General features: G+C 46.7%; 1 protein-coding gene across 3 annotated transcripts in view; it reads right to left on the bottom strand.

Moving 5' to 3' along the window:
* The window catches only part of ARHGAP22 (Rho GTPase activating protein 22), a 306,841-nt gene that overhangs the window by 191,398 nt on the left and 100,847 nt on the right, over positions 1-14,596 (bottom strand). The window contains exon 1 of one of the 3 annotated variants that reach the window (XM_090057611.1): positions 2,957-3,287. The exons of the other annotated variants lie outside the window; for them this stretch is intronic. Within the exon in view, the coding sequence (XP_089913737.1) occupies positions 2,957-3,008 (52 nt within the window). The 5' untranslated portion in view covers positions 3,009-3,287. Of the gene's footprint in view, positions 1-2,956; positions 3,288-14,596 lie in introns of those variants that run through there. 3 annotated transcript variants of the gene reach the window in all.

The raw sequence follows: 14,596 nt of genomic DNA on the forward strand, positions 1-14,596 counted from the left end.
CCCCAGTGCAGACAGAGATGGAACCTATCCAGGCCATGCAGCTCTTCTTAGGGTGGGTCGACACAGTAGCAAAGCATGGGTCAGTCTTCAGTTTTGTAAAAATCTCATTTGTCCACAATCAATATTGGGCAGCAAACTGGAATTGATGGTGCCCTTGACACAGCCTAAAAGAATTGTTAAAGTGAGAAAGGTTTAGATCATGAAGAAGGTACAACCAAGGATATTTTCAAAATAAAAGCTAACCTGTGGCAGGGCCTTTAGTGGGCTAGGCTTGAAAGAAATCCCTGAATTTGTGAGAGTACTGTATACTCACTTTGAGAACTCTGATTGGTTAGGTGACTCTATATATATAAAGCACAACTTAATGCTGGTCTTTCATCTCCATTTGGCAGAAACGTGTGGCAGGCTTAATGGTGCTCTGACACCCGCACTTCGTATGTCAGAACCTCAAAGAAATGTGTTAGCTAAAATGCTCTCTCTTTTTAAAAAAAGGAGTACTCTGTGGTCCAGGGGAAGAAACTTTGTCTACCAGGCAGGAGACCTGGGTTCAATTCCCAGGCACTTATACAATTACAGCCATGAAGGCACCAAACATCTGGTCTTCAGATTCTGTCTCAGTGGCTTAAATGGAAAATGGCAGATCTGGGCAGCCTTCACTCCTCCAAAAATACTCCTGCCCAGGCATATGCATTGAAGGTCTGGTGTGGCCTTCATGCATACACCATGATCCAGGAGGATCACTGACTACCACTATATTAAAAGAAGGTGGAAAACTCAGAAAGGGAGTGGTGTGGTGGGCCATGGGGGCCCTTTGGAGACCCAGAGCTGGAATTCTGGTATCACCCCAGCATAAAAGTTGAGTAACTTAACCAAAGTCAGTAGAATGACTCTGGATTCACACTGGCATAACTAGGGCCAGAGATTTTGGCCCCTGGGTTCAAACCTTCCCTTAATTAAGATGCAGAGCTCAGGGTTGCATGGAGCTGGCATTTTGGATTGGGCCCATCTCCAGAAAAGAATGTAAGAGGTCTCATCCTGGGCCTGATTTGGGTACCCTCCACAAGGGACAGTCACTCCTAAAATTGAGTTAATTGTGTCCAGTGCTTCTGAGTTAATTTTAACAAGGTTTATGGTCATTCTGATGTGACACTCCTTGACTTTGAGCTCCCATTTGAGAGGTTGGAGGGAGATATATTGTTATTCACCTGGTTCTAATTATTGCAGTGCAAATCCACTTTATACAGTAGCTGATTTGATAGATATCACCTCATGATATTGGTACTTCCTTCATTTAGCTTTGTTTTTCATATAATACCATTTATTTAATTTAAAGTAACATCCATACACTAATATACAACTCACTGGAGTGATACTGTAGTGCGATATATATATAGAAGCCAAACATTTCTATACTAATATTTCTATTTTACTTTAAGAACGAAAAGATAAAATAAAACAAAAGCCTTTTAGCAACCTACAACAGCTAAAATGATGACTTAGAAGGATAAAGCTGAAAAGTAAATGAGTATTTCATTTACTGTGGACACTTTTAAAGAAAGGGAACACTTTTTGATTTCTAATATGAACCACCAACATTTTGATATTCAGTGGCTCAGAAATAAAAAATGTCATTTCAACTACCAAAAAGCTAAAATATTTTGGGCTTTCTTATGAATTCTACCCACATTATTATTTTTTTCAACAAATCTCCAAAATCTTCATTAAAAAGATAGTTTTCTTGTGAAGTTTTCTTTCTTGTCAGAAAGACATTTTTCAATCTCAAAAAGTCAATGAAAAGAAATCTCAATAGCTATATTAACTGTTTAGATGCCAAATCTCACTGCTCTTTTCACTATATAAATACAGCTATAAAATCGGTGTTAGTGTCTCTGTAAGTAGTCCAAAAAGGCACTGATAAATTGAAACAGCCATCGCTTTCTATCTTTGCTAAAAAAAATATCTAGTTCCAGTCCTGATGGATAGACGAGCATTCAGAAAGCACTTATGATCCTTAGGGGGATACAGGATTTGAGACCATTTAGGACTTTTGCTTGGAGGAGACCATAGCTGCCACGTGAAGCCCTTAGAAGTCTGAATCTTCAGGAAGTGTAAGTCTTACAGGACATAAATGGAAAGAAATGGGAAATGCAGTTCATTGGATGTGACCCTTTAGGGTGTAGTTCACAGTTTGTCAGGATTCACTTTGCAGTTGGGAAAAAGAAGAAAAATCAAGTTGTATTCTAAATGCAATTCACACCAACAGAGATATAATACTACTGCTGTTTTATGCACCAATTAGATATAACTGGACTTTTCAAGGGATTTGAGGGGATCAGAAAATATGGAAAACCAGCTCAGTTCTCCACATCTTGTGCTGCTGAAACCTATGTCACATTCAAACCGGGCTAAGGTAGGTAGGACTGGACGAGGAATAATATGAAGACTCCAAACTTTAATCCTCAGTTTTGACCCATAAGCAAATATGCAGAACATGGATTGCATCCTGGACTCAGAAGCTGCGAAATTCATGTCATACATTAATGCCAATTGACCCCGAGATCATAGAAAATGAAAGTAACAACTGCCTCCTCCCACCTTCAGCCAGCATCTCCCAATTGCTTGTTCCAGTTCAGAAGCTGGCACTTAGCAAGGGTTCAGCACAGCAGCCAAATAACATTGCTTATGCAGCTCGGAGTTATGGTAAAAAGGAAAAACAAAAGGAATGACTCTGTCCCAACTGAAGTGGACATCAAGACATTAAAACCGAACTTCACAGAGAAGAGTCTTTGCAAGGACGGTGGGGGTTAGCGAAGCAGCAAGGTAATGCTATTCCAAAAGCAATTATTTTGTACAAAACAGCTTGTCAAAGGGCGAGTGGTGGAGTAGGGGGTGGAGGAGGGGAACCGGTCTTAACTGCTAGTGAGCTTCCTGTACAACCTTTGAAAAGCAAAGTTACCTTTGGGTTCCTGAGAGCAGCCCTTCCAGTCCTTGCAGCAGCACAGCCCCATCGCAAGTGAAACGTCTCTGAAAACCACAGCGGCAGTGCACTTTCATTGCTCAAGCAAGTCTGCTCTTCACTGGGCAGGTACCGAAACCAGCATCCTATGCACTGGGTGCCAGGGGAGGGTGCAAAGGGCTGCAGTTACCTTGCTGCACTCAAAGAGGGTTCTCCCGGACCATCAGCTGTGCTAAGCTGTGCTGATGGTAAGACTTGCTGTTCTCTCTGTCTGCCCTTCAGGTCTGTAACTATTGACTGGACAGTTTTTCCTGCTTGTTTCCCAACTAGCACCAACCCTCTAAGATGTGCAGCCCAGCGTCATTCCCTGTCAAGTACCACTAACATCCCAAACAGAAACAGACCCTGCTAATCAATTTGAGAACTAGCAGATTGTTGCCCTGGGTCTCCCCTCCTTTAACTCCTATATTTCTGGCTGACCCTGCATAGATCTCAGAATTTCACTGCCTCACTTGCCTATTAAACTTCCAGTGCTTATTAATTATACTCTGCCCTCTTTGAAGAAGTGAAAGGCCACGAGAGGGGGCTTTATGTGAGCAGCAGATGCTTGTTCTCAGATAGCCAGAGGGCAGCAGACAGACTCTGAATGTAAACCGTAAGTGCATAAAAAAACACTAGAAAGGCCATTTAACCTCATGCAAAATGATGTCAGGAGAAGAAAGGGCTGTATTACTATGCTCCCATTCCTTACCTTAAAACCTTAACTGTGTATCTCTGAGAATCTCTGTAGAGATTGGTAAGCATCCAGGGCGTGTTGGGACCCTGCGTCTCACAAAGGCCAGCACTACTGTGGCAGTCTTCTACGGGGGTTGTTTAAATGCCCACTTCTAATGGCATTAACTCATTGAAACACAAGCCGCAAAGACTCGATGCTGATTGCATTTTGACGCTTGTTTTGGGATCAAGGATAAACAATAGCCATCAAGCATATGCTTGCTGGTGCTCTAGACTCAGGCTTGTTTTCTAGACCAGTGTTTCTCAACACATAGGTCACAACCCAAAAGCGGGTCACAAGAATATTTCAAAAGGCTGCGAGCTGCAGCAGGGCAGAGGGGTGGTGGGGAGACGCCTGGCCCTTCCAGCAGGGGAAGAGAACGGGTGAAGCTGCGTGGCTAGGTTCACAGGGCAGCGGGCTGGGAGATGTTGCTGGGGGGGCACAGCACGGCAGGCCCAGCCCAGCACAGGGGGAGTGCTACAGGCCTCTCCTCCTCCCTCCAGCCCGTGCTGGGGCCAGACTTGCTTCACTGCCACCGGCAAGAGCTGGAGCCACCGCAGCCACTGCGCTCCAGCTCAAACGCGATGGGGACAGCTGGGGACCCCCCTGGCAGGGCCGGTGGAGGCAGGGGCTGCAGGTTGGGAGTGAGGGATACCAGCATGGCCAGAGGAGACAGGGGACTGGGGGTTGGGCACTGGCAGGGCCAGCAGGGTGTGGACCAGGACAGGCCACAGATCTTTGCAGACAGGTCCCAGTAGAAAAAAGGTCGAGAACCACTGTTCTAAGCCATTCAGCCACTCCGCTTTAAACGGGCAGTGAGCCCCTGTTTCTTGAAGATTCACTGCTTAGTCAAATAAGGCCCTGATGCATGCTTTACAATGCAATACTGTAGGTTTGTTTTGTCCAGTGGTTTTCATGCACACTGGGTGCATCTACATGTAAAATTAATGCAGCTGAATAAACTCTGATGCAGTTTGGGCTGGAGTTAGTTGTTCTTGGGTGCAGTGTTTACATGTGTCCCCAGAACCGCAGCACATTGAGCTGGGCTGGCGCAGCCCCAATTGGCAGGGAACACGGGAGGCCAGCCTGCCGGTCAGAGGCTGGTCCAACCCAGCTCAACGTGCTGTGGAGGGGCTGGCTGGAGCATGAGGGTGCTTCAGTGTGGGGCTAGCCGGCAGGCACTCCCTGCACTGAAGCACCCTCGTGACCAAGCCAGCTGGGTCAGTGTCTACATGTTACTTGTGGCGGAGTAAATAACTCCACCATAGGACAGTGCGTGTGTCTGGCAGTACTGATCTACAGCAGAGTTAATTAGTTTACTCCATCCTAATAGTACTTCACATGCAGACAGTGATATTTACTGTGGAGCTAATTAGTCAGCAGTAAATGTTTCATGTAGATGTGCTCATTTGGTCCATTTAAAGAAGGGCTGGGCAAAATGATCTTCTGAGGTCCCTTCCGACCCTACCAACTATGAAACTATGAAAATGTGGCCCGGGGGCTGGATGTGGCCCACCAAGCCATTCTATCCGGCCTGCAGGGCTTCTAAAAAATTTAGAAAATTAATATTAATCTGCCCTGGCCTGCCTGTAATACAGCCCTCGATGGCTTGCTGAAACTCAGTAAGCAGCCCACGGCCCAAAATAATTGCCCATCCCTGATTTAAAGAGTTCGGAGTGCAGGCTTAAATAATAAGAATTAGTTTAAGAGGCACAAACAAGAGACAGGATGAGACAGAGATGAAAATTTGTCCTAGTGGGCTGGAGCTCTAAAGGGGAAGGCTCAGTTTCATTCATAACACTGTTAAAAACATACTGAGGATCTGAGAGCGAGGCAGCAAGAGACAACAAACACATACGACAAACTTATAGAGGACTAATGTCCTGAAAAATAATTTGAATATGTAGGAAAAGCTTGATCCTGGAAGCTGTCCAGAACATGCAACTCATATTGATTTCCATGGGAATTTCAAATGCTCAGTAGCTCTCAAGATTGGGCCATAAAACCAGAATGCAAACAGACTGAATTAAGGGTCAGGTGTTTTCTTGCTGCCTTATCACTCAAGATTTGTTGTCTAGGTAGTTCTTGCAAAGAGGTCTCTGCTTGGCACTCTGTTATTGTTAGTTTGAGCTAACCAAAATGTCAGCATTAATCAGTGACAAACAGCAGCAGCATTCACAAAATACTAGCTTCCAGGAAATCCAAGTCCAACCCTTCCAAACTGGTTGCTGCAACGGAATTAGTTATTCTGTCGTTGTTGGTATCTACTTGTTTCTCTTACTTGGAGAAGTGCAAGCTAGTCTCAAATAAACTCTGTGGACAGGAAAATCCTCTTAAAAATGCGTTAGTAGATGGCTTCTCAGAAATATTTCAGTTGCACAAACTGCTGTTTTCTCCTTATGCAAGTAACAAAAAAAGAACCAACTCTTTCCTCCATAACAAAATCCATTTGCTGAGATCACTTTCCAGCCAAGCAGTGGGAGGGTAGACATACAAGCCACCTGTTAGCAATATCCGGGTATTATTTTGGCAACTTTCCCTGAACTGAACAAAAACCAAAGTCCAAGCAGTCTATAGGAAAGGCTAGGCTTTCCCCTGCTGGAATATTTACATAAAAATGCCAGTCTCCACATACACGGTCTTAGCAGTGACACTACAAAGTCAGAAAGGAGCCAAGAGACACTGTGGCCAGGCTCTCTGTACACCAGCAATTCCTACCTGGCCATCGTCCCTGAGAGGGGCTGCTATCACCTGCCACAATTCAGAGCAACCCCTAGCCTCTCTCTAGGACTTGCTAAGCTTTTAACAATCTTAAATCATACACACTACTTAGTAAGAAATGAACAACATATTATGAAGTTTTGTTTTTCCATTTATGAAATATTTACAACCTAAATCTACTGAAGTGTCACAAGACACTGAGAAAGCGATGAGAAGCTTTTCTGTACTTCCTACTGAACATTAAACTACATGTGGTTAATTTAAATGGTCACAGAAGGGTCAGCTGTCTCTGGGCTGCAGATACAGTGAAATCCCATGATACACTAAAAACAGAAACAATTTCAAAGCACTAATTTTCACATGTGCTCATAAAGGAAGGGGAATCTCCTAATGTGGTAACCACATGGTACTTGAATGCACTTTTGTCATTGTACAAGTTTTAAAATGGGCATTGATTATTTGCACATTGCACTAGTTTAACATTTCTCCCTTTAAAGACAATGGGAGTTTACCCCTACCCACTTCAATGCAAACACAGCTGGGCCAATATTTTGAAATACCACCCAAAATGTGTGTGGGTGCATGCATCTGTGTGGCCCATCCATATACCTATATTCATGCCAAATCCATCCAGATCATAAGAGAAAGGCCACTGTATATATAAAAGTCTTCACACATTTTTTAAGTGTGTGTGCACACACAAGTGCATATATGCACACACACATCTGGCATTTTAGGGCAAAGGGAGTTAGGAAAACACAAACAACCCATTTTCAATGCTCTAGGTCAGTGGTTTCCAAACTTTTTTGATCGCGCACCCCTATCAGTAACAAATTTTTGAGCACGCACCCCCAATATATGTATATTTATTTATTTATAAAGTATATACATGTACTACTGTACTAATATATTATGTACATAATTATGTATATTGTGTACATTATACACAAAAAATAGAAATTAAATTGTCATTGTTTTTACCTTGTAATGTGGCTGACAAAGAGCTCGTACTAGGAGTAGGAGAAGTGTCAGCTCTGCCATTTTCTTGTTGTTCGCTTGTGCTCGCATTATTGGTATTATCTTCAATCCGCGGTTTCTTTGCAGGAATCTTTTTAAGCCACTTGTTCATTTCGTGAGGGTTAGTTTAGTTAAAACTAGATAATATAATCTGTAAATCCACTTAACCGGGCACATGTAAACTGCAATACGTCGCAATATGCTGAAAGCGAACGAACGCTTCTTCCCTCAGGATACCTCACGTACTGTACGTGACACGTGACCATCCGACATACGGACTGAGTGAGGGCGCCAGTGTCATCTGTATACTAAATATTAGTAATGCTTAATTTCTTTCTTATTTTTTTAGATAAAAAATAAATAAAAATACAAGTTCTAATATTTTCTTCGCACATCCCCTGGGATCGTCTCGCGCACCCCACTTTGGAGACCACTGCTCTATGTCATCCAGGATCCTTTGTTTTGGGCTCAAGCCCATTTTACATCTCAATTGGTGCATCTACACATGTTCTTTATTGTGGAGCTGACTAATTAGCTCCACAGAAAAGCATCTCTACATGTGCATCTCTACAAGTTTGCCCATATTAGGATGCAGTAAATTAATTAACTTTGCTGTACGATAGTACTGTCCAGAGCAAATACTATCCCAAGGTAGAGTCATTTAGTGTGACAAAACACATGTCGATGGTGACTAAGGCTGGCTGGGACACAAGGATGCTACAGTGAGAAGGCTGCCTGCTGGCTAGCCCCACACTGTAGTACCCTTGTGCCCCAGCCAGCCTTTCCACCACCCAGGACTCCCCTTAGGTCTGGAAATTTGGCAGCAGTAGCACAGCAATTAACTGACATCACTCCTGTACCCCCAGATTTTTGGACCATGGAGGAGCCCCACAGGTCAGAAAGCATGGCTTTTTGAGCCAAGTATAATCTGTGGGTCAGGGATTGAGCATCCCTGCCCTACATACTCGCTATAGAATCTGAGCACATCCAGGGTCCCTTCTCAAGCTGATCATTTGGTTATCTATAAATCCCCCTCAAACACGATTAATGTCTCAAACATATTTTAACAATCCTTGCAGAAGCAGGACATTTACTACCATTGTCTCCTTGCTTTACCTGTACCAGGTTAGGGTGCTATGCCTTGTGATTGTGTGAAAGGACTGACTGTGTAGTTTTAGGAACAGGTTAGACAAGGATTGCTTCCAGTAAGTTGATTTTAGGGGCAGCTGGCTTTTCGCTGCCACACGTCTCAACAGGGACATTAGAGAACTTCTCAAAAAGAAAAAAGAAGAGTACATGAAATGGAAAAACAGTGCGACATCCAGAGAGGAATACAGGCAATCCTCAACTTATGTCTTTGAGTTACAACAAATGCCATTTACGACATTTGTAAATTGATATCCTGTTTTGAGATTCCCACACTGGTTTTGCCTTACGACAGTCGACACAGCTGCGTCCAGCTGGTAAGTCTGTTGTGGTGCGGGCAAGCGGAGAGGGGAGGGACGTGGAGGACCAGATCAACACCCCTGCAGCGATGGAGGGACTGGGGCTGGAGCTGGGACTGGGGCAAGTGCTGCCCAGGGAGGCAGTGGGACAGCTTGCACTGCTGCGCATTGCTAGTCTGGGAGCTGCTTGCGTGGTGGCTTGTCCAGTGGTTCTCACTGCTGCTCCCACCTCCAGTCTGGGAGGGGTGTGTGCCCCAGGATCTGTACAGGGCAGCAGAGCTGGGGATGCGTTTCGGGTGAAAGGCACTGGGAGTGGGGGCTACGTCCCCCCTGTTGCTTACTCAGCTGGTACAGGGCTGGTGCGAGACTAAGCCATTGCACTGCCTCTGGACAAGTGGCGCACAGCGGCGGGAGCTGGCCTGGCCTCTGGACAAGCAGCAGCCTTGCCCAGGCTGGATGAGCTGCGGCAGGGCATGGGGTGGGAGGGCAAGTGCCTCTAGATCAGGGTGGGGCAGGTGGCATGGGGGGAGCTGCAGCGAGTTTTCAGGTGGCACACACCCTCCCCGTGCCCCGCCACCATTCGACCAGCCAGAGTGAAGCCACTGTTTGTCTGGGAGGCATGGGGAGGCCGAGCTAGCTCCCACCACTGCACACCACTTGTCCAGAGGCAGTGCAGCGGCTCAGTCTTGCGCTGGTCCCGTGCCAGCTGGCCGACTAGTGTGGGGGGGCACAGCCCCCACTTCCAGTGCCTTCCGTCTTCTGCCCGGAGCACAGCCCAGTACAGCCCCAGCCCCAGTCGCCTTGTGCAGATCCTGGGGCACACGCCCCCAGCCCCACACCATGCCCTCATGGATCGGTGGTGGGAGCAGCAGTTCGAGCCACCAGACAAGCCACCACATGAGCAGCTCCCAGACCAGTGATGTGCAGTGGCATGAGCCGCCCTACCCCCTCCCTGGGCAGAGCTTGCCCCAGTCCCAGCCCCAGCTCCAGCCCCCTCCCTCACTGCAGGGGCACTGATCTGCCCCCTCACAAGCCCTTTCCCTCCCCGCTGTCCCCCACCACAACAGACTTACCAGCTGGACGCAGCTGTATCCAGGGTGGTAAAGGAACCTATCCCCCATTTGTAACATTGTTCCTGTGGGAAAATTAGTTCTGAGATACAACATTTCAACTTGAGAGGCAGTTTTCAGCAACCAGTTGTGTTGTAAGTCTGAGCACTGCCTGTATATACATACAGCCTGGGTCTCCAGGTACAAGACAAGGAAAGCCAAGGCATGCATAGAGATCAAGCTGGCAACCAAATTAAAAGACAAAAAAAGTCCTTCTATAGATACATAGGGAGCAAGGAAAAAAATCAAGCTCCACTGCTGGACCCCTATGGAATACGGAGGAGCAGCCCACAGTTGATCCCCACGAAAAGGCAGAGCTCTTAAATATTTACTTTGCATCAGTATTCTTGAAATCAGACAGGAACTTGTCACCTGGAATATGAGGAATACAGCAGTCCACATAAAATCAGTCCTGAACAGGTGAAAATACTCTTAGAACATTTGGACATTTTTAAGTCTGCTGGGCCAAATGTCCTGCATCCGAGAGTCCTGAAAACTGGCTGACCTCATAGTGGTGCCTCCGGCAAGGCTGTTTGAAGAGTCATGGAACTCAGGTGTGGTCCTGAACAACTGGAAGAGGGCTAATGTGGTAGCCACCCATCTTTAAGAAAGGGAAGAGAGATGAGCCTGCCAACTATAGTCAGTCAGTTTGACGTCAGTCTTGGGAAAAATCTTCTAATAAATTTTCAAGGAGGCCATCAACCGCAAGCTTGTAGCTGGTGGAGCATTAAGAAGAAACCAGCACAGTTTTGTCAAGGGGAGGTCATACCTAACAAACCTGGTGTCCTTCTATGACTAGGTAACTAACCAGCTGGATATGGGACATGCGATTGACATCATCTACCTAGAGTTCAGCAAGGCCTTTGACACTGTATCCAATGGGATTCTGTCAATTAAGTTGGAGGGTACAGAACTAGACCGGTGAGGTAGGTTGGCAACTGGCTAAGAGGCCAATCCCAGCGAGTTGTAACTGATGGGATGGCCTCAGCCTGGAGGGCCATCGAGTGGTGTCCGCCAGGGATCAGTGCTTGGGCCCGTCCTGTTTAACATCTTTATCAATGACTTGGATGACGCAGTAGAAAGCACAAGGATTAAGTTTGTGGATGACGCTAACCTGTGGGGAAATCCAGACACGTCTGAGGACAGGTTAAGGATCCAGAATGACCTTGATGGGCTGGTCCTATGGGTTCAACACAATCAGATGAGGTTCAATAGGGACAAGTGCCGGGTCCTTCATCTGGGTAAGAACTCCCATCATAACTATACAATGAGTGGTGATCCACTGGCTGACACTACATCTGAAAGGGACCTGGGGGTGACAATCGACCAGAGGATGGATATGAGCCATCAGTGAGATGAAGTCCCCAGCAGGGCAAACAGAACTCCAGCCTGTATCAGCCGATGCGTTGCCAAAAGATCCAGAGGGGTGCTTCTCCCCCTCTATTCGGCATTGGTGAGGCCACAACTGGAGTACTGTGTTCAGTTCTGGGCACCACACTTCAAGAAGGATGTGACTAAGCTCAAAATGATACAGAGAAGGGCCACCCATATGATCAGGGGCCTGGAGGATAGGCTCTATGAGGAGAGACTCTGGGAACTGGGTTTGCTCAGTCTGAGTAAGAGAAGACTGAGAGGCAACTTGATAGCTGCCTACAAGTATGTCAGGGCAAACACCAAGATCCAGGGAAGCCACTCTTCAGAAAGGCAGCCCTTCGAAGGATGAGGTTCAGTGGGCACAAGCTAGTTGAGGGAAAATTTAGGCTGGACATAAGGAAAGACTTCTGTAAAGCTATCAAGAATCTGGAACATGCTCCCAGCAGAGGTGGTGCAGTCACCATCCCTGGAGGTGTTCAAAAGGAGGCTGGACAAGCACCTCGTTCAGTTTGTTTGAGCCCAACTACCTCCTGCCCACGGCACGGGACCAGACTTGATGATCTTACAAGTTCCTTCTGGTCCTACTATTATATGATTCTGTGATTGTGTCCATCTGCTGGATGGCAGGCCACATGTTACCTGTGATGAGTTAACATGTGACCACTGGGTCCCCAGGCAGCCACTGCTATCTTTTGCTCTGTTTGTAACATCAGCCAGGGTCTTAGGGCTCCTGCTCCATCCCCCGGCTTCTCCGGTCTGATCCAGCCCTGGGGGGCAGGACAGCACAGCACTACACAGCCCATGGTGCTGGGTAAGCCAACAGCCTGGGCCACCCATGAGACGTAGTGCACAGGGGAGCCTTGGAGCTGCAGGTGAGGCAAGGAGCTGCAGTGAATGGGGGTGCCATGCCCCATGTGTACAGTGTAGAGGGGTGGGGGAGTGTTCACCTGCCCATGAACAGTGCAGGGGGGCCACCTGCCTGCTTATGTGCACAGTGCAGCAGGATGGGGGAACACCATTCCCACCTGTGCACGGTGCAGTGCAGTGGAAGGGAGGGGCAGAGGGTGCTCCCAACTAATGTGGCTCCCATTGGGTGTGGACTCTGCTGTTGCAATCTCCGGCCCCTTAGAAGTTGGGCAGCCCTGACCTATAGCAGAAGGCACACCCCAGGCTTCCCTGCCCAAAGCATTCGGGTTTCACATTGTCAGATAGCTGTTGTGGCTGCCAAGCTGGTTACATGAGGTCTTACTTCTGTGCCCAACTCTCTGCTGTTTATAGGCTGACAGGTACTGACAGCCCAGCTTTGGCCCTACTTTCCTGTTTCACCTAGAAAGGAGGCCTGAAAGATGGGGCATTTTCATTATGACTTATTTCCATCACTCTCAGAGCAGCATAGGCCACATCACTGTGGTTCCCAAACTGTCCAGCACTTAAGCAGAACAAAAGATTTTAACCATCAGCATTTCAGGGCCTGCCTATATGAGGGAATCTTGCCATTATTACATCTTGCCTATCATTATAGGCTCACAGACCCTCCCCTGAAACCTGGGACTCTTCCATGTCTAAAGCTTTTATCTCTGTTAATCCCCACTTATATTTTTCAGTCTTGTTTTGTGCCAATCACCTGGTGCTTTCACTGCACAAAAAAGCTAACAAACAGCATATCAGCTCAGCATTATATACAGCATATCTTGTACCAGGAGGGGGCGCAGATATCAACAGATTTTTAAATGCATTTTAATTAGATCAGCAATGGTTTATGGATGTCAAGAGCATGGCCTAATCCTATAGTTACAAAGTAATCTGTTGACATTAGCTCGGTTTCAAGCCAGCCTTTGAAAGTATGTCTGTGCAGTGGGCTTTGTGCTAGAAAAGAAAATGTAGGAGAAAGAAATAAGCTTTGGGAAACAACAGTAAATGTTTAGAGCTGGCTAAAAATCTAAAGTTATAATTAGTATGGCCTGAACTTTAGCTTAAGAAATCATATTTATTTAATATCAAGAGGTTCTTGAAGGACACAAGGAAAGTCACAATTATTAAAAGCACACCGTAGTAATGGTCTAATTCTGATCTCAGCTATTTTATTACTATTTATTAACATGACAGTAGTGTGGAGAGATCAAACCAGCTTGGGAACCTGTTGTGGGAAGTTCTGTATAGATATTAGGGTTGTGCAAAGCTTTGGGTGCCGATTTAATTCGGAGGCCGAATCTCCAAATCCAAAACGAATCAAGGGACCAATAAAAAGGTCCAAATTGATTCAGAGCTCTCTGAATCTTCGGAAAAGATTCAGAGAGCTTCGATGAATTGGGCAGTCCTTGTCTGCTTCAGTAGGGAGCTGCAGCCAGGCTCCAAGCTGGTAAGTAGGGGGCGGGGGAGGGGACCATGGGGGGATCCCTGCCAGCCCCTATCCCCTGCCTGCTCCCCCAGCCCTCCCCCCCTGCTGCCCCTCATGGCTTCCCTGCCCACCCCAGTTCCTGGTCCTTTGAAGAAAAGCCCCCAGCCAGAGCTGGGGTGGATGGGGCAGCCATGTGGGAGCTGGGACAGCAGGGGAGGGGGAGGACTTGTGCAGAGCCCCCGACACAGCATGGGGCAGTGCGAGGATCACCCCCTGCCTGGCAGCACCCACTGAGTTGGGGCTTTTTTCCCCCAAAGAGCTGGGAGCTGGGGCGGGAGGGGCAGCCATTGCCAGGCTGGGAAAGCAGGTGGGGGATGGGCCTGGGTGATTCAGAGATTCATCTGATTTGACAGCAGCCAAATCTCCAAATTAGATTCGGCCGAATTGATTCAGGGCAGTGATTTGAATCACCAAATCAAATCACTGTCCCCCAAATCTGAATCTGAAGCAAATACTAGGCGCTTCGCACAGGCCTTATAGATATACTGTCTATAAGGACACCTGAAAATATCTGAAGCTAAAGGGCTGCCATAAAGGAAAAGAACACCTTTTCAATGGCTTGAAGTTGCAGCAGGGTAGGTTTACATTGGATATCAAAAATAACTTCTTTACTGTTAGAGCATTGAGGCAGTGGAATAGACTGCCTATGGAAGCTGTGGAATCTCCATCCTTGCAGGTGTTCAAGAAGAGGTTGGATAACGATTGGTCAGGGATAATCTAGGAGTAGCTATGCCTGTGTTTTGCTACGGGTATGTCCCACTATGTCTACGCTTTGTTGGTTGCCACACGAGGCCAAGAAGG

The sequence above is a fragment of the Crocodylus siamensis genome, chromosome 7 (genome assembly GCF_052110815.1).
Source record: "Crocodylus siamensis isolate JL-2025a chromosome 7, ASM5211081v1, whole genome shotgun sequence".
NCBI lineage: Eukaryota > Metazoa > Chordata > Crocodylia > Crocodylidae > Crocodylus > Crocodylus siamensis.